This window comes from Mobula birostris, chromosome 6 (assembly GCF_030028105.1).
Source record: "Mobula birostris isolate sMobBir1 chromosome 6, sMobBir1.hap1, whole genome shotgun sequence".
NCBI classification, from domain to species: domain Eukaryota; kingdom Metazoa; phylum Chordata; class Chondrichthyes; order Myliobatiformes; family Myliobatidae; genus Mobula; species Mobula birostris.
Genome location: NC_092375.1, coordinates 10043973 through 10064802, shown reverse-complemented (window position 1 = coordinate 10064802; position 20830 = coordinate 10043973). Strand labels below are relative to the sequence as shown.

At 44.2% G+C, this 20830-nt stretch overlaps 1 protein-coding gene across 1 annotated transcript in view; it reads left to right on the top strand.

The window, feature by feature from the left end:
• Positions 1 to 20830, top strand: part of LOC140199700 (transmembrane protease serine 3-like) — a 58105-nt gene that overhangs the window by 36181 nt on the left and 1094 nt on the right. Inside the window, 4 exon segments of the mRNA XM_072262180.1 lie at positions 3153 to 3318; positions 10005 to 10174; positions 15768 to 15863; positions 18948 to 19093. Of these exon segments, the coding sequence (XP_072118281.1) occupies positions 3153 to 3318; positions 10005 to 10174; positions 15768 to 15863; positions 18948 to 19093 (578 nt within the window).

Here is a 20830-nt window from a genome sequence, read left to right as displayed (position 1 = left end):
AAATTCGAAAGTCCAAGAGATTTATACAGTCAATTAGGAGAGACTTTCCTGAAGTAAAGAATTCCTTGAAGACATGACGTTACTGCTGATCCCAGCCAGAACCTGCCTTGTCTGCAGGATTCACGATGACGGAAATAAAACAGTTTAAAGGAACTGACCTTTTCCTCTGGAGAATAGACACTGCACAACCTTTCCTACTTTAGCAGAGGTTATCTCATGCAGGTCACTGTTTCTTGAACAAAGATTCAATAAAGGTTGATCCTCTCCAAAACTGCCAAACGATATCAGATTTACTCGACTCTGCGAATTCCTGTACTTTGGTAAGGCCTTCACTCTCCAATACTACTTACAATAGAAAGTAGAACTCCACTTTAAAACAAAACTGCGTCATAAGACGAATATGCAGCAATACGGAGTAACTCACACAAAACTAAACTGAAAACTAATTGCGTCACACCAGGGGTCTCCTTTATATACCTGTTGAGAACAGGTCATCATGTGACCTCACTGGCGGGAAAATCACATCATGTGACCTCCGCAAGACCATTACATCATGCTCATAAGACACTCAATTACATCATGGTCATAAGACAATCACAAGATACCCACGAGGTATGTAACAAAAGGCTGAGAAGGTTAAGGACCAAATGCTGTCAAATGGGACCAGCTTTGACGGTACTGGTTTATTATTGTCACATTTAACAAGATAGGGCGGCACGGCAGCGTATTGGTTAGCACAACACTTTACAGTACCAGCAACCTGAGTTCAATTCCCGCCACTGTCTGTAAGGAGTTTTATATATTTTCCCTATGACTGCATGGGTTTCCTTCCATCCAAAGACATACCAGTTGATAGGTTAACTGGTTATTGTAAACTGTCCCGTGATTAGAGTAGGGTTAAATTGGGGCTGCTGAGTGGCGCAGCTCGAAGGACTGGAAGGGCCTTAATAAATAAATAAATAGAGTGGAAAAACTAGTAAATCTGCAGATACTGGAAATCCGAGAAACACACACAAAATGCTGGAGGAACTCAGCAGGCCAGACAGCATCTATGGAAAGAAGTACAGTCGAAGTTTTGAGCTGAAACCCTTCCGCAGGACTCAGCCCGAAACGTCGACTGTACTTCTTTCCATAGATGCTGCCTGGCCTGCTGAGTTCCTCCAGCATTTTGTGTGTGTTGAAATAGAGTGAAAAGATTGTCTTGCATACTGTTCATATACTGAAAGTAAAATGTATGGTCAAACCAGACTGGAAAAATAGAGATTATGAGGTGGTTAGACTAAGATCACTGAAATTGTAGGGAGAGTTGATAGGGTAGACATGCCTGTGATACGGGGAGATGAATTTGCGGCTGAACATTCAGAAAGAATTAAGATTCATTACTGGTCTTGGTTTATTATTGACATATGTACCAAGATACAGTGAAGAGCTTTTCCTGTACAGTATACTGTTCTTTCAGTGAATTGAGGTAGAAGAAGGTAAAACAATAACAATGCAGATTAAAGTGTAAAAGCTGCTGAAAGAGTGCAGTGTAGGTAACAATAAAGTGCAAGATCATAACAAGGGAGTTAGGGAGATGGGCTGATAAATGGCAAATGGATTTTAACAGGTAAGTGTGAGATGCATTTTGGTCATACTAGGGTAGGATTTATACAGTGAATGCCAGGGCACTGACAAGCATGGTGGAACAGATGGTGTACAAGTGCACAGATCACTGAAAGCATCTATGCAAGTAGACAGGGTAGTGAAAAAGGTGTTTAGCATGCAGGCCGTCATTAGTCACAACATCGAAGTCAGGGTCGAGACATTATTGTGGGATCGCATTTGGAGTATTCTGGACAGTATTGGTCACCCTGTTATAGGAAAGACATTGTCAAGCTGTAAGGGGTGCAGGAGAGATTTACAGGTATGCTGCCTAGGTTAGAGAGCCTGAATTTATGAAGAGGTTGGCCACACTGGATTTTAATTCCCTAAAGTACAGGACAATAAATCCATAACATATAGGAGCAGAATTAAGCCATTTAGATTATTGAGTTTGCTCTACCATTTCATCATGACTGATCCATTTTCCCTCTAAGTCCCAATCTTCTGCCTTCTCATATCCCTTCATGCCCTGACTAATCAATGACTTGGCCTCTACGACCACCTGTGGCAAAAAATTCCACAGATTCACCACTCTCTGGCAAAAGAAATTCCTCCTCATCTCCATTCTAAACGGACATCCCTCTATTCTGAGGCTGTGTTCTCTGGTCTTAGACTCTCCCACAAGAGGAAACATCCTCTCTACATCCAATCTATTGAGGTCTTTCAACATTCGATAGGTTTCAATGAGATCCAGTGAGTACAGGCCCAGTGCTAACATATGACAAGCCTTTTAATCCCAGAATCATTTTCATGAAACTCCTTTGAACTCTCTCCAGTGTCAGCATATCCTTTCTTAGGTAGGGTGCCCAAAGCTGTTTACAATACTCCAAGTGAGACCTCACCAGCGCAGGGAGACTTCACAGAAGTTTATTAAATCATGAAGGTATGGATAGGGTGGACGTTTGATGAAAGGCATGGAACAGACCTGAACATAATGTTTGCCAAAACCATCATACAAATGTCACCCAAAACTTGGCAAACCAAGTAAGAAGGGCACCAGGGTAGCCTAGCAGTTAGCGTGGCGCTATTACAGTTTGGGTCGTCTGGAGTTCAGAGTTCAATCGCGGCATCTTCTGTAAGGAGTTTGCACTTCCTCTCCATGAAGGTATGGATTTCCTCCAGATGTTCCGGTTTCCTACCGCCATTCAAAGACGTACCTGTTAGTAGGTTAATTGGTCATTGGAAATTGCCCTGACATTAAGCTAGATGGGTTGCTGGGCCATACGACTCGTTGGACCAGATGGGCCTGTTCCGTGCTGTATGTGTAAGTATATAAATGTTAATCCCATTAAATGAACCTGGATTCAGTACCACTCATTGCCTCTGAGTGGCGCTGTTGAGACTTTTGACAATGGTGGAACATCAGTGCCATCTACTGGGAGGTGGGGGAAATGGATGGCAATGGGGGGGGGGGGGGGGGAACCAAAGCAATGGATTGAGGAAGGGAGGGAAGAGGAGAATTAAAGGGAAGACTTTGTCCTAAATCATTTTTGTCTTCCCTTGTGCAGAGTGTGGCTCCAGACCCAGATACTCACCTCGGATTGTGGGTGGGAATCTCTCGGTGGCCGGTCAGTGGCCTTGGCAGGTTAGCCTCCACTTGGACGGGCAACACCTGTGTGGAGGAACCATCATATCTTCAGTGTGGATCGCAACCGCAGCACACTGTGTTGTTGAGTAAGTCTCTGCCTCGCAAATCCAGCCGAACGGACAGGGACCTGATCTGGTGTGTGAGCGTGGGACCAGTGGCTCTTGTAATATTAAGAGCAGAGGCCTTCAATGATTAGTGTATTGAGTATAAAAGTCAAAACATTAAGTTGCAGCTGTATAAAACATTGGTTGGACCACACCTGGATTGTGTGCAGTTCTGGAGTCCCCATTACATGGCTTTGGAGAGGGTGCAGAAGAGGTTCACCAGATTTCAAAAATTCAAAGTACATTTATTATTTATTACATTATCAAAGTATGCACACAGTATACAACCTTGAAATTCATCTTCTGCACAGACAGCCACGAAACAAAGAAGAACCATGGAACCAATCAATTCAAAGAAAAACATCAAACCTGCCACCCATGTGCAAAAACTTCACGTAAACAACAAAAGAAAAAAAAAACACAGAATACAGAGATACAGAGGAGCAGATTCGGAGGCAGATTTTGGAAAAGTGCAAAAATAACAGGGTTGTTATCATGGGTGACTTTAACTTCCCTAATATTGATTGGCACCTGATTAGTTCCAAGGGTTTAGATGGGGCAGAATTTGTTAAGTGTGTCCAGGATGGATTCCTGTCACAGTATGTGGACAGGCCAACCAGGGGGAATGCCATACTAGATCTAGTACTAGGCAATGAACCAGGTCAGGTCACAGATCTCTCAGTGGGTGAGCATCTGGGGGACAGTGACCACCGCTCCCTGGTCTTTATAATTATCATGGAAAAGGATAGAATCAAAGAGGACAGGAAAATTTTTAATTGGGGAAAGGCAAATTATGAGGCTATAAGGCTAGAACTTGCAGGTGTGAATTAGGATGATGTTTTTGCAGGGAAATGTACTATGGACATGTGGTCGATGTTTAGAGATCTCTTGCGGGATGTAAGGGATAAATTTGTCCCGGTGAGGAAGATAAAGAATGGTTGGGTGAAGGAACCATGGGTGACAAGTGAGGTGGAAAATCTAGTCAGGAGGAAGAAGGCAGCATACATGAGGTTTAGGAAGCAAGGATCAGATGGGTCTATTGAGGAATATAGGGAAGCAAGAAAGGAGCTTAAGGGGCTGAGAAGAGCAAGAAGGGGGCATGAGAAGGCCTTGGCGAGTAGGGTAAAGGAAAACCCCAAGGCATTCTTCAATTATGCGAAGAAAAAAAGGATGACAGGAGTGAAGGTAGGACCGATTAGAGATAAAGGTGGGAAGATGTGCCTGGAGGCTGTGGAAGTGAGCGAGGTCCTCAATGAATACTTCTCTTCGGTATTCACCTATGAGAGGGAACTTGATGATGGTGAGGACAATATGAGTGAGGTTGATGTTCTGGAGTATGCTGATATTAAGGGAGAGGAGGTGTTGGAGTTGTTAAAATACATTAGGACAGATAAGTCCCCGGGGCCTGACGGAATATTCCCCAGGCTGCTCCACGAGGTGAGAAAAGAGATTGCTGAGCCTCTGGCTAGGATCTTTATGTCCTCGTTGTCCACGGGAATGGTACCAGAGGATTGGAGGAAGGATTGCTCAAAAAAGGTAGTAGGGATAGTCCGGGTAATTATAGACCAGTGAGCCTTACGTCTTTGATGGGAAAGCTGTTGGAAAAGATTCTTAGAGATAGGATCTATAAGCATTTAGAGAATCATGGTCTGATCAGGGACAGTCAGCATGGCTTTGTGAAGGGCAGATCGTGTCTAACAAGCCTGATAGAGTTCTTTGAGGAGGTGACCAGGCATATAGATGAGGGTAGTGCAGTGGATGTGATCTATATGGATTTTAGTAAAGCATTTGACAAGGTTCCACAAGGTAGGCTTATTCAGAAAGTTAGAAGGCATGGGATCCAGGGAAGTTTGGCCAGGTGGATTCAGAATTGGCTTGCCTGCAGAAGGCAGAGGGTGGTGGTGGAGGGAGTACATTCAGATTGGAGGATTGTGACTAGTGGTGTCCCACAAGGATCTGTTCTGGGACCTCTACTTTTCGTGATTTTTATTAACAACCTGGATGTGGGGGTAGAAGGGTGGGTTGGCAAGTTTGCAGATGACACAAAGGTTGGTGGTGTTGTAGATAGTGTAGAGGATTGTCAAAGATTGCAGAGAGACATTGATAGGATGCAGAAGTGGGCTGAGAAGTGGCAGATGGAGTTCAACCCGGAGAAGTGTGAGGTGGTACACTTTGGAAGGACAAACTCCGAGGCAGAGTACAAAGTAAATGGCAGGATACTTGGTAGTGTGGAGGAGCAGAGGGATCTCAGGGTACATGTCCACAGATCCCTGAAAGTTGCCTCACAGGTGGATAGGGTAGTTAAGAAAGCTTATGGGGTGTTAGCTTTCATAAGTCGAGGGATAGAGTTTAAGAGTCGCGAAGTCATGATGCAGCTCTATAAAACTCTGGTTAGGCCACACTTGGAGTATTGTGTCCAGTTCTGATCACCTCACTATAGGAAGGATGTGGAAGCATTGGAAAGGATACAGAGGGGATTTACCAGGATGCTGCCTGGTTTAGAAAGTATGCATTATGATCAGAGATTAAGGAGCTAAGGCTTTACTCTTTGGAGAGAAGGAGGATGAGAGGAGACATGATAGAGGTGTACAAGATAATAAGAGGAATAGATAGAGTGGATAGCCAGCGCCTCTTCCCCAGGGCACCACTGCTCAATACAAGAGGACATGGCTTTAAGGTAAGGGGTGGGAAGTTCAAGGGGGATATTAGAGGAAGGTTTTTTACTCAGAGAGTGGTTGGTGCGTGGAATGCACTACCTGAGTCAGTGGTGGAGGCAGATACACTAGTGAAGTTTAAGAGGCTACTAGACAGGTATATGGAGGAATCTAAGGTGGGGGGTTATATGGGAGGCAGGGTTTGAGGGTTGGTACAACATTGTGGGCCGAAGGGCCTGTACTGTGCTGTACTATTCTAATATAAAACACAAAATCAAAAGGCATATTTCAATTCACAGCAACTCAGTGTTCATGCCACCTTGATTGAAAAATCACCCAAAAATCGTAATAAAAAAGAGCGACAAGAACCAGAACTGGAAACTGAACACATTATAACCCTGAATTAGACTCTAAATCTGCAATTAAACCTTGCTCCGGCACCATCCGCCAACAGCAACGAGGGAGAAAGAAGTCACTCAAACACAAGGACCTTTCCTCAGGAGCAAGGAGCAAGAGACCGCCACATGCAAACTCCTTCCTCTGGCGGCAGTGAGAGAGATCGGTAGATGGTGCTAAACACTCGCTCGCCTTCCACAAATGCTTGGATTATTTCAATCTTCCTGCTGCCTATATTAGAGGTTATATAATGAGAGTTTGGACAAACTTCTGTTGTTTCCTTTGGAATATCAGAAGCTGAGGGGAGCCCTGATACAATTTATAAAGCTCTGACAAGCAGATATAGGATAGGTGGTCAGTCTTTTTCCAAGGGTAGAAATTTCAAATTCGAGAAAGGAGGCATTTAAGGTGAGAGACAGTAAGTACAAAGGACTCAAATGACACATTTCACTGTACGTTTCAATGTACAGAACAGAGGTCATGATTGGCAATTCTGCTCATTCACGGAACATCGAACAGAACAGCACAGAAAAAGTCCACAATGCCTTTGCTGAACGCCATACCAGATTAAACTAAATCTCTTCCGCCTGTACACGATCCATATTCCTCCATTTCCTGCATTTTCACACGTTATTCTAAAAGCTTCTTAAACACCACCATGGTATTTCCCTCCCACACTGCCCCTACTGACAGTCTGTCCCACAATTCTGTGTGGTTAAAAAAAATTGCCCAGCACATCTCCGTCAGATTCTGGTTTATCACATGTACACTGAAACACAGAGTAAAATACGTGTTTCCAGCTTCCCTCTTTCAGCATAAATGCTTCTTTTCTGGTATTTGAAAGGTTGGAAAGCCCTGGTCTACTCTATCTATGCGTCCATAATTTTATCAAAGTTGTCAGGTCTCCCCTCAGAAAACAAGCCAATGTTGTCCAATCTCTCCTTGAGCACCTGCCCTTTAATTAGATTAGATTAGATTAGATTATGAGGACACGCAGTCCTCTTTTATTGTCATTTAATAATGCATGTATTAAGAAATGATACAATGTTTTTCCAGAATGATAATCACAGAAACACATGACAAACCGACTTAACAACTAACAAGAACCACATAATTATATCATATAGTTACAAAAGTGCAACAATACCGTAATTTGATAAGAACAGACCATGGCACGGTAAAAGTCTCAAAGTCTCTCGAAAGCCCCATCATCTCACGCAGACGGTAAACCTCCAGCGCTGCCAACTTGCTGATGCAGCATACTGGAAGCATCTGACCACAGTCCGACTCCGAGTCCGTCCAAAAACTCCGAGCCTCCGACCAGCTCTCCAGCACCGAGCACCATCTCTGCCAAGCGCTTTGACCCTGGCCCTGGCAGCAGGCAATAGGCAAAGCCGAGGATTTGGGGTCTTCCCTCCGGAGATTCTCAATCGCACAGTAGCAGCGGCAGCGAAGCAGGCATTTCAGAAGTTTCTCTAGGTTGTTCCTCTGTGCTTCTCACAGCTGTCTCCATCAAATCCGGATTGTGCCCAGCCCCCTAGTTAACACATAATCGCTATCATTCGGAACAGCCGCGCGCACTGCGTCGTGTCGCCATCTTCTCCACCCTCCTCTGCAACCTCCACCTTCTCCAAAGGGATCCGACTACTAAACATATCTTTACCTCCCTCCCTCTCTCCGCTTTCCACAGGGTTAACTCTCTCCATGATTCCTTTGTCCACTCACCCCTCCCCACTCATCTCCCTCCAGGCTCTTATCCCTGCAAGCAGCCCACGTGCTGCCCCTGCCCATTCACCTCCTCTCTCACCTCCATTCAGGGTCCAAACAGTCCTTCCAGAATCATTCTTGTCAACCTCATCTGGACCATCACCGATGCCTGCACATCTTTTCTTAGGTGTGCTGACACGAGGCTGAAAAAAAATTACTGCTGACTCCATCCACCTGAGCAGTCACGTATTCAGCAAATTGCCACCAGGGAGGCTCCACAAGTCCACCTTCACCAAGACTACACATAATGTCTGAAGTTTCTTTCCTGTCGCTATCCAGCTTCTCAATAAAATTCATTCAGGTGTAATACCCCAACCGTCCCTGTACAGCATCCAGTAAATGATCTTTCCTGCTCTCCTTGTTCTGTTGATAATTATTGAGTCTGTTCATATGTTAACATATATTTAAATTTGATTACTGACATATTTGACCATTCTGCTAATTGTTGATTGCTCATGGCTGTTTGTACTGTTGTCTTATAAATTGTTGGTTACTAATATGTTGCCTGTTATGGTATTGTCCTGTGTTTTATGCTTGGCACCAAACCACAATCATTTCTGGTATGTTTCACACACTAGCAATGAAGTGATTTTGAATCTGATAAGGAACTCAGAACTGCTCACAGTCATCCAAGCGGCTCATAAAGCCTCAGCATTACACAATGTTTTTATATTCTAGTTCTCTGGAAATTAATGCTAACATTGCATTTGCCTTCCTCACCACTGACTCAAGCTGCAAGTTAACCTTTGGGGAATCCTACACAACGACTCCAAAGTCCCTTTGCAGCTCGCATTTTTGAATTTTCTCTCCATCTAGAAAAGTGTCTGCTCCTTTAGTCCTGCTACCAAGGTGCATGACCACACACTTCTCTACACTATATTCCGTCTGCCACTTCTTTGTCCATTCTCCTAATCTGTCTAAATCCTTCTGCGGACTCCCTGATCCAGAACACTACCTGCCTTCATATCATCATAGCTTGATCACAAAGCTATTAATTCCACCATCCAAATCATTGACATATAACGTAAAAACAAGTGGTCCCAACACTGACCCCTGCAGCACACCAGAAGACACCAGCAACCAACCAGAAAAAGGCTCCCTTTTATTCCCATTCTTTGTCTCCTGCCAAGCAGTTATGCTAATATCTTCACAAACACGAGGAAATCTTCAGATGCTGGAAATTCAAGCAACACACACAAAAAATGCTGGTGAACGCAGCAGGCAAGCCAGGCAGCATCTATAGGAAGAGGTACAGTCGACGTTTCAGGCCGAGACCCTTCGTCCTGACGAAGTTACTGCAGTTACTGGAAATCCAGAGCAGCATGTACAAAATTCTAGAGCAACTAACTTAGCAGTTCAGGCAGCATCTATGAAGAGAATAAAGAGTCAACAGTTCGGGACGAGACCCCTCATCAGGACTAGAAAGGAAGGGATTGGAAGCTTCTCTGGGGGGAGGAGAAGGAGTGTAAACTGACAGCTGATGGGTGAGACCAGGTGAAAGAGAAGGGTGAGTGGTGGAGGGTAGATGAAGTGGGAAGCTGGAAGAGGTAAAGTGCTAAAGAAGAAGGAATCTAATAGTTCCTGTATCAAGACTGAAATCATTGAATTCACTAATTTATCACATACCCAAGCCGCCCCATCTGGCACCAGCAATCATTCCACGTTCATTTAAGTTGCTTAAATTACATTTATTCCCCATTCTGATATTTGGTCTAAACAACAACTGAACTGCTCGTCCATGCCTGCATGACTTCTATCGGCTTGATATTTTCCCTGAATCCAAGCTATTATTCTGGAGAGAAGCCCTTGCTGAAGTTAACGTCTTACTTAACTTCTGCGTGTTGCTTTCAGGTTCATATTCCTCTCTTCGTGGAAAGTATATGTGGGCATCATAGAACAGCCTCTGACGGAAAGCTCGTCATATGTTGTGGAAAGGATCGTACACCACAAGAAGTACAAAGGCCACACTTACGATTACGACATTGCACTCATAAAGCTGGGAACACCACTGACGTTTAATGGTAATTTTACACATGTGGGAAGTACCTCGAGCTTCACTGGGTTCCTTCCTAAATTTATATCCAGAACACAATTATGTCATGGAGCAACATATGTAAAATGCTGGAGAAACTCTACAAGTCAGGCAGCATCTATGAATAAACAATTGATATTTTGGGCAGAGACATTTCTTAATGAGAATGTTATGGAGTGTGTTAGCAATTTGTTTTTTCCTCACGTAATCTAGATCAGAGATTTAGTGGTCTGGATCAGGGATTTAGCTTTCTGGATTGCAGATTTAACCACTTAGATCAGGATTAGTAGTCTGGACCAGGGATTTGGCTATTTTGATTGGGGATTTGAACATCCGGATTGGGGATTTGGCAGTCTGGACTGGCAACTAAACAGTAATATATCCCACTGGTGAAAAGTACTTGTAACTTTGTTGGATTCTTTCTGAAATTTATGCCTAAAAACCTATTTTGTAATGGAGTGCATTAGCAATCTGTATATTTCTCATTGGTAGTCTGGATCAAGGATTATTCCTGATTCCTAGGATCAAGTTCTCTACTCTCCATAGATTACAGGCTATTTATTGATAAATGAAAATGATCCTATTTTGGGTGTAGCTGCCTTTAAGTCTGACCCCCATTGTACAATCTTTATTCATTCCTGGACGTAAAAGGTTACTGCTAGAAAGTCACAAATATTCCCAGTTTATTTTGTGTGAAAACTCTGTAATGAAGTTAGGTTGAGTGAGCTGAGGGCTTTCCTCCAAAGTGAAAAAGGATGAGAGGTAACTTGATAAAAGTGTACAAGATGATAAGAGGCATAGATCGAATGGACAGCCACAGAGTTTTTCCCAAAGCCAATATGGCTAATATGAGGGGACGTAATTTTAAGGTGATTGGAGGAAAGTATGGGGAAATGTCAGAGGTCGGTATTTTACACACAGAGTGTTGAGTACATGGAACGTCTTGCCAGAGGAAATGACAGTGGCATTAGAGGCATTTAAGAAACTCTTAGATAGGCAGGAGGATGATAGATAAATGGAGGGCTATGTAGGAGGGAAGGGTTAGGTAGATTTTAAAGTAGGTTAAAAAGTTGGCACAGCATTGTGGGCAGAAGGGCCTGTACTGTGTTGTAATCTTCTATGTTCTAAAACTGACTTGATCACCAGAGCCAAATGCCATTTAAGTGTTTTGGAACAAAACTAAGATACAGCTGATATTGGAAATTCAAAATTAAATAGAAACATGCCGGGATTAGTGATAGGTCAAGCAGCATGTGCAGAACAAGAAGCAAGAGTCAACATTACAGGTTGAAGGTATTTTATCTGAACAGTAAATCTACTTCTCCCTCCACAGATGCTGCCTGACTGAGGAGACTTAGACCATAAGTCCATAAAAGCAGAATTAGGCCATTCAGCCCATCGAGTCTTCTCTGCTATTCCAGCATGGCTGATCCCATGTCCCACTTGACCCTATACACCTGCCTTCTCGCCATATCCTTTCATGTCCTGACTGATCAGGGAACTACCAACTTCTGCCTTAAATATACCCATGGACTTGGCCTCCATCACAGTCTGTGGCAGAGCATTCCACAGATTCACTACTCTCTGGCTAAAAAAATTCCTCCTTATGTCTGTTCTGTTCTAAAAGGTCACCCCACAACTTTGAGGCTCTGCCCTCTAGTTCTGGATATCCCTACCATAGGAAACATCCTCTCCACATCCACCCTATCTAGTCCTTTCAACATCTGGTAGGTTTCAATGAGATCCTCCCACATTCTTCTAAATCCCAGTGAGTACCAGCCCAAAGCTGCCAAACACTCCTTATGTTAACCCCTTCATTCCCAGAATCGTCCTCGTGAACCTCCACTGGACCCTCTCCAATGACAATACATTCTTTCTGAAATGAGGAGCCCAAAACTGTTAACAAATCTCCAAGTGCAGCCTGACTAGTGTCTTATAAAGCCTCAGAATTATCTCTTTGCTTTTATATTCTACTCCCATTGAAATAAATGCCAACACTACATTTGCCTTCTTTATTAAGACTGAACATGTAAATTAACCTTCTGGGTATCTAGCACCTAAGTCTCTCTGCATCTCTGCTGTTTGAACTTTCTCCCCATTTAGATAATAATCAGTACTATTGTTCCTTTTACCAAAATGCATTATCATACATTTCCCAACACTGTATTCCATCTACCTCTTTTTTGCCCATTCTTCCAATTTGTCTAAGTCCTGCTGCGATCACATTGCTTCCTCAGCACTACCTATCCCTCCATCTATCTTCATATCATCTGCAAACTTTGCCACAAAGCCATCAATTCCATTATCGAAATCATTGAAAAAACAATATGAAAAGTAGCGGTCCCAATGCTGACCCCTGAGGAACACCACTAGTCATTGGCAGCCAACCAGAAAAGGCCCCCTTTATTCCCACTCGCTGCCTCCTGCTTGTCAGCCATTCCTCTATCCATGCCAGTATCTCCCCTGCAACACCATAGGATTGTTTCTTGTTAAGCAGCCTCATATGTGGCACCTTATCAAACGTCTTCTGAAAATCTAAGTAAATGACATTCTCTGCCTCTCCTTTGTCCACCCTCCTTGTTACTTCCTCAAAGAATTCTAACAGATTTGTCAGGCAAGATTTCCCTTTACAGAAACCATGCTGACTTTGACTTATTTTATCATTAGTCTCCAAGTACCCCGAAACCTCATCCTTAATAATAGACTCCAGCACTTTCCCAAACACTGAGATTAGACTAACCAGCCCATAATTTCCTTTCTTCTGCCTTCCTCCCTTCTTAAAAAGTGTAGTGGCATTTACAATCTTCCAATCCTCTGGGACCATGCCAGAATCAAGTGATGCTTGAAAGATCATGACCAATGCATCCGTTATCTCTCAGCAACCTCTCTCAGGACTCCGGGATGTAGTCCACCTGGTCCAGATGACTTAGTTACCTTAAGACCTTTCAGCTTGCCTAACACTTTTTCCGTTGTAATAGCAATGACACTCATTCCTGCTCCCAGACACTCACAGACCTCTGGCACACTGCTAGTGTCTTCCACAGTGAAGACTGATGCAAAGTACACATTAAGCTCATACCCCATTAAGTTTTTCCCTCGTTACTACCTCACCAGCATCATTTTCCTGTGATCCAATATCAACTCTCACCTCTCTTTTACTCTTTATATAACTGGAAAACTTTTGGTATCCTGCTTTATATTATTGGCTAGTTTGCCCTCATATTTTATCTTTCCTTTCTTCTTGCTTTCATAGTGGCCTGTTGTTGGATTTTAAAAACTTCCCAATCATCCAACTTCCCACTCACTTTTGCTACTTCGTATGCTCTTTTCATGGCTTTTATGCAGTCCTTAACTTCCCTTGTCAACCACACTTGCCTATCCCGCCACCTGAGAGCTGCTTCTATGGGACATACCTATCCTCTTGCCTTGTGGACCTCAGCCATCTCAGCTCTGCTGTCGTCCCCGCCAGTATCCTCCTCCAGTCCACCTGGGCTAGCTCCTCTCTCGTGCCTCTGTAATCCCCTTTATTCCATTGTGATACGGATACATCTGACCTCTGCTTCTTCCTCTCAAATTGCAGTATGAATTCAATCATATTGTGATCACTGCCTCCTAAGGGTTCCTTTACATTAAGTTCCCTAATAAGATCTGGGTTATTACACTACACCCAATCTTAGATGGCCTTTCCCTAAGTAGGCTCAAGTACAAGCTGCTCTAGAAAGTCACCTAAAAAGCCATCTCGCGAGCATTCAACAAATTCCCTCTCTTGCCATCTGACACCAACCTGTTTTTCCCAATATTGAAGTCCCCCATTACAATTGTAACATTACTCTTATTACATGCCTTTTCCAGCTCCCTTTGCAATCTCAACCCCACATCTTGGCTACTGTTTGAGGCCTATAAATGATTCACATATACTTCCAGCATTCTTAGTACTATTTGAGAGAAGTGGTTATTGACTGTACTCTCTTCATGAAATATAACACTGTTAATTAGTGATGGTTTATTATTGTCAAGTGTACCAAGATCAAGTGAAAAAAAATGTTTGTGTACTGTCCAGGCAGATAATTGCATACAGAGGTGAATCAAGGAAGTAAAAATGTAAAACAGAATGCAGAATGTACACTTAGTTGTCACTTTATTAGCTGCATGTGTACAGCTGCTCATGAACCAAATATCTAATTAGCCAATCATGTGGCAGCAGCTCAATGCAGAAAAGCATGCAGACTTGGTCAAGAGGTTCAGTTATTGTTCAGACCAAACATCAGAATGGGGATGAAATGATATTTAAGTGGCTTTGACTGTGGAATGATTGTTGGTGCCAGATCGGGTGGTTTGAGTATTTTAGAAACTACTGATATTCTGGTATTTTCACACAGCAGAGTCTCTAGCATTTACAGAGAAAGGTGCAAAAAAAAACGGCCAGTTCAGTGGAGAAAAAAGCCTTATTTTCATGCACAGAAGTCTTTGGAGCTTACAGAGAATGGTGTGAAAAACAAATAAAAACTTCCAGTGAGTGGCAGTTCTGTGGGTGAAAACACCTTGTTAATGAGAGAGGTCAGAGGAGAATGGCCAAACTGGGTCAAGCCGGCAGGAAATTGTCAGAAACACACTCACCATGTGTTGCAATAGTGGTGTGCAGAAGAGCATCTCAGAATGCATAATGAGTTGAACCTGGAAGTGGATGGGCTACAGCAGCAGATGACTACAAACATACACTCAGTGATCACTTTATTAGGTACAGGCAGTAAGTATTAAAATGACCACAGAGTGTTGTTACAGAAGGAGTGCGGAGCAGGCAAGCAGCATACCATGGTCACAAAGAGGTGGATTGGGAGATCAAGAGTCTCTCGTAGTGGGAGGTCCATTCAAGAATTCGATGACAGCAGCATAGAAGTTGTCCTTGAGTGTGGCAGTACGTGCTCTTGGGTTTCTGTATCTTCTGGCTGATGGAAGAGGGGGAAGAGAATAAGACTTCCACCATACCTTAACAACACGCTCCAAGCATATATCACTCTCTGTGTACATAGAAAAATTGCCCTGTGCATTCCAAGGGTCAAAGAGCACTACGGCACAGAAACCTTTGGCCCATCTAGTCTGTGCCAATCTGTTATTCTGCTGCTAAATCCCCTCTCCCACTTTAAATCACTGCCCTCTAACATTTAACATATCTATCCTGGGAGAAGGACTCTCTTTACCCTATGAGAGCTGCTCATTAGAACCGGTGCTCGGTTCTATTAGGGCTTCCCTGAGCCACCAGTGCTCCAGAAAAACAAACAGACTTTGTTCAGCCTCTCCTTATAGTTAACACCCTCTGCTCCAGGGACCGTCTGGGCAAACCTCTTCTGAACCCTCTCCAGAGCCTCCACACCTTTCCCGTAAAGACTATATACAATACTCCTCATCCGTCTCAGTAACCTCCCTCAGAACTGACATCTCCCTGGCATCCTTCAGTGCCAATTTCCATGCCTCCACCATTGGTATCTTTGCCCTCAACTGTCCCAATGTCTCTCTTCTCCAGCTATCTCATTGTGCTATGCGATTCCAGCTTTGCAGGAAATGATCTCCACGTCTTGTTTCAGATTGGATCCAGCCCATCTGTCTCCCAAATTCTGGGCAGGAATTTCCAGATGGCAAAGCCTGCTGGATCTCGGGCTGGGGTCTGACCAATGAAGGAGGTAAGGAGCGTTACGGAAGTGGGTATGTGTCAAAACCAGTGGGCTTGGGGCCGTAGGAGAAAGGTCAGCTGGCTTCCGTCTGCTGGACATAGCATTCAGTTCAAGTTGTCATTGCCAGGGATGGGGAGGAAGTGGGGATAAGCTCCCACTACCTATTAAATAGTCCCAATAATGTGCATCTGCAGTAGCCTCTGACAACAAAGTCCAGCTCCTGGCCTTCACGTGTGGCTTAGTAACTAAGGTTGGAAGAACCTTTTCTACAGACAGGCGAAGGGGCAAGGGCGGCTTATTGGCACTTTAAAACCAGTTGGTTTGGGCACATGGGGTTTGTCAGCTGTGGTTGGCAGCTCACTGAGGAGAAGGAAAACTCTGATCTCAAACCTCCATTCCTTGCAGCTAGACCCGCTCAAGTGGAAGGTTTCCGGAGTAAACCCCAAGGGAGAGTCTGGAGCTGGAGTCCCTAAGGCAGTCTGATATTGAAATAAGACCATAAGACATAAGAGCAGAATTAGCTCATTCACCCCATCACGTCTGCTCTGCCATTTCATCATGGCTGATTTATTATCCCTCTCAACCCTATTTTCCTGCCTTCTTGCCACAGCTTTTGATGGCTGATTCTAGTTTAAATATACTCATTGACTTGGCCTCCACAGCCGCCCATTGCAATTAATTCCACAAAGCCACCACCCTCTGGCAAACGAAATTCCTTCTCATCTCTGTTTTAAGTGGATGTTCCTCTATTGAGGCTGACTCCCTCTATTCTGGTCCTCGACTCCCCAGTTATAGGAAACATCTTCTCCACATCCACTCTGTCGAGGCCTTTCAATATTCAATCGGTTTCATTGAGATCCCCTATCATTCTGCTAAACTCCAATGAATATAGATACAGAGCCAAGCAATACTCCTCATATGTTAACCCTTTCGTTCCCAGAATCATTTTTGTGTAACTCCTCTGGACATTCTCCAATGCCAGCAAGGAAAAGGGGCCCAAAGCTGCTTACAATACTCAAAGTGCTGTCTGACCAATGCCTTATAAAGCCTCAGCATCACATCCTTGCCCTCATCTTCTAGTTCACTTGAAATGAATGCTAACATCGCATTCGCCTTCCCCACCACCGACTCAGCCTTGTAAGTTAACCTTTTGGGAATCCTGCGCAAGGACTCCCAAGTCCCTTTGCAACTTTGACTTCAGAATTCAACATTGACTGGCAATTCCGGCAACACCACTCTGTCGTCAAACTGTATCGGTCTCTGCCGTTCCTTTTGATTTATCTGCTGCATGGAGAGGGGGAATCTGCTGCATGGGAAACAACTTGCTGTCCATATTTTACTGTCCTGACTTGCGTATGAAAGCTAGGATGCAACATGCATGGTCAAACCCGACCAACAGAGGCCTCCCCTCCGTGTGTTCGGTGACTGACACTGTAGAGCCGCTGCCTTCGGGCTGCAGTGACCTATGTGCATTCCCAATCTTCCTGAAACCAAATGCAGAATCAAAGATCAACATTATTCACCAAACACGAGGAAACCTGCAGATGCTGGAATTTCAAGCAACACACATAAAAGTTGCTGGTGAACGCAGCAGGCCAGGCAGCATCCCTAGGAAGAGGTACAGTCGACATTTCGGGCCAAGACCCTTCGTCAGGACTAACTGAAAGAAGAGCTAGTAAGGGATTTGAAAGTGAGAGGTGGAGATCCGAAATGAAAGGAGAAGACAGGAGGGGGAGGGATGGAGCCAAGCGCTGGAGAGGTGATTGGTAAAAGGGATATGAGAGGATCATGGGACAGGAGGCCTAAGGAGAAGGAAAAGGCGGGGGGGGGGAACCCAGAGGATGGGCAAGGGGTATAGTGAGAGGGACAGAAGGAGAAAAAGGAGAGAGAAAGAATGTGTGTCTATAAATAAATAACGGATGGGGTACGAGGGGGAGGTGGGGCATTAGCAGAAGTTTGAGAAGCCAATGTTCATGCCATCAGGTTGGAGGCCACCCAGACGGAATATAAGGTGTTGTTCCTCCAATCTGAGTGTGGCTTCATCTTGACAGTAGGGGAGGCCTGGATAGACATATCGGAATGGGACGTGGAATTAAAATGTGTGGCCACTGAGAGATCCTGCTTTCTCTGGCAGACAGAGCGTAGGTGTTTAGCAAAACGATCTCCCAGTGGCTAGATTAGATGTTAAAGCATGGACATGGAATAAGATATGCATAAATACCAGCATGTAAACGGCATTATGAACTGCGGTTTCAAGTGTCTGCAATGCTGTGAAATAACTGAGGTAACAGACAGAGGGGGTGGGGTGACAAAATAGAATAGCTGATCAGATTAATTCACTGGGGGAAGAAACTTTTAAAAAGGAGTGAAATCTAAACGTATCACTCACTATGCCATCACTATTTCAATCCAGAAGATCAATAATGATCCAATGAGGGAAAGCAGAGGAAGACACACTCTAAGCTACTTGCAAGACTGTCTGTGTGCTTAAGTGTTCATTCTTTAAGCTGCAGTCAGGACTGTACTGTATGTGTGTGAGTGTTATAGACACATGGAGTTATACAGAGTGGAAACAAGCACTTTGGCCCAACTTGTCCATACCAACCAAGTTCGTCCTAGTCTGATTTATCTGTGTTTGTCCCATATCCTCCTAAACTTTTCTTATCCCTGTCCCTGACCAGATGTCTTTCAAGCACGACAGTTGTACCCATTACCACCTTCCTTTGGCAGCTCATTTCAATTGCCTGCTATCTGGAGGAAACCCATGTGGTCATGGGGAGAATGTACACACTCCTTACAGACAGCAGTGGGAATTAAACCCAGGTTGTTGATTGCTGATGCTGTAATAAATTTATGCTAACTGGTACACTATCTTAACACCCTGTTTTCATTGGCCAGTGTCCAAATGCAACAGCTTTGTAAAACTTCTTCAGGAATTACTTGTTGTGCTAATTTACAAGACATGGGAGTAGCCAATTGCCACTGACGAACGCAGAGAACCAATTACAACTCTAGGATTAAAATCTAAGAAAATGGCTCTGATGCTGGGTTCCATCATGTGAACTATCATAACAACGTGCTTTTGTAATCCAGCAGAGGAAATTTCTCTCAGTCTAAGAGAGGCCAAGGTTCCCCTGATTCCCAATCACATCTGCAGTCGGCTTGACATTTACCACAAGAAAATAAGCTCCAGGATGATCTGTGCCGGCTATCTGCAGGGAGGTGTTGATACTTGTCAGGTAAGGTCCCAGCCCGCACACGGGATCTGTTCAAAGATCACAGAGTCATGGAATCATCAAGGTTTAAGCATTGACTTTATTCACCTTGCCTGGTGTCTCAGGGCTGGATATGGCTGCGCCCGTGCCACACCCCTGTCCCGGAACTTGTTCTCTGCCACCTGTCCTGCACCTCTCCCACGGCACTCCACCTTCGCCATTTCCAACGTCCATTCTTTCCACCAGATTTACAAACTCATTCTCTGCTCCATGTTGACAAATGCAGTACTGTGCAAAAGTCTTAGCCCCCAAGCTATATCATGTATGCGTGCCTTAGACCTTTGCATGGTGCTGTACATAAATATCAACACGTATTTACAATGTAAACGGCATTATAAAAAGCAGTTTCAAGTGTTTACAGAGCAAAGCGATGACTGAGGTAATAGAAACATAGAAAATAGGTGCAGGAGTAGGCCATTCAGCCCTTCGAGCCTGCACCGCCATTCAGTATAATCATGGCTGATCATCCAACTCAGAACCCTGTACCAGCCTTCTCCCCATACCCCCGATCCTTTTAGCCACAAGGGCCATATCTAACTCCCTCTTAAATATAGCCAATGAACTGGCCTCAACTGTTTCCTGTGGCAGAGAATTCCACAGATTAACCACTCTCAGTGTGAAGAAGTTTTTCCTAATCTCAGTCCTAAAAGGCTTCCCCTTTATCCTCAAACTGTGACCCCTCGTTCTGGACTTCCCCAACATCGGGAACAACCTTTCTGCATCTAGCCTGTCCAATCCCTTTAGGATTTTATACGTTTCAATAAGATCCCCCCTCAATCTTTTAAATTCTAACGAGTATAAGCCTAGTCGATCCAGTCTTTCATCATATGAAAGTCCTGCCATCCCAGGAATCAATCTGGTGAACCTTCTTTGTACTCCCTCTATGGCAAGGATGTCTTTCCTTAGATTAGGGGACCAAAACTGCACACAATACTCCAGGTGTGGTCTCACCAAGGCCTTGTACAACTGCAGTAGTACCTCCCTGCTCCTGTACTCGAATCCTCTTGCTATGAATGCCAGCATACCATTCGCTTTTTTCACTGCCTGCTGTACCTGCATGCCCACTTTCAATGACTGGTGTATAATGACACCCAGGTCTCGTTGCACCTCCCCTTTTCCTAATCGGCCACCATTCAAATAATAATCTGTTTTCCTGTTTTTGCCACCAAGGTGGGTAACCTCACATTTATCCACATTAAATGGGTATAATGGGGTGGATGAGGGGAGGCTGACTATAATAGTCGATCAGATTAACTGCTTGGGGGAAGAAACCCTTAAAATGGAGTGAAGATTTTGTTTTGATAGCCCTATAGTGCTTTCTTGAAGGGAGAGTTTGAAAAAGGCAGTTTGCAGGGTGGGTCGAGTCCGCAATGCCTTCTTGCTACCTGATTCTTTGTCCTGTATACGCACACGTCCTGCAGTGATGTAGACTGCAGCCAATAACCTTTTCTTCTGTCCTGACAGTTCACCGTAGTTTTTGTATATAGTGGGAAGAAACTGCACTAAACCAGACAGGAATGGTTGATGTGAAGATAATCTCTATGATGGCAAGGTAGAATTACACTGGGATGTCATGGGGAAGATGGAATACTACCAACTGCTGTCAGAAGTACATCCTTTGCCTTACAGCACAAAAACAGGCCTTTCGGCCCATCTAGTCCTTTCCAAGCTGTTCCCCTGACTAGTCCCATCTACCTACAC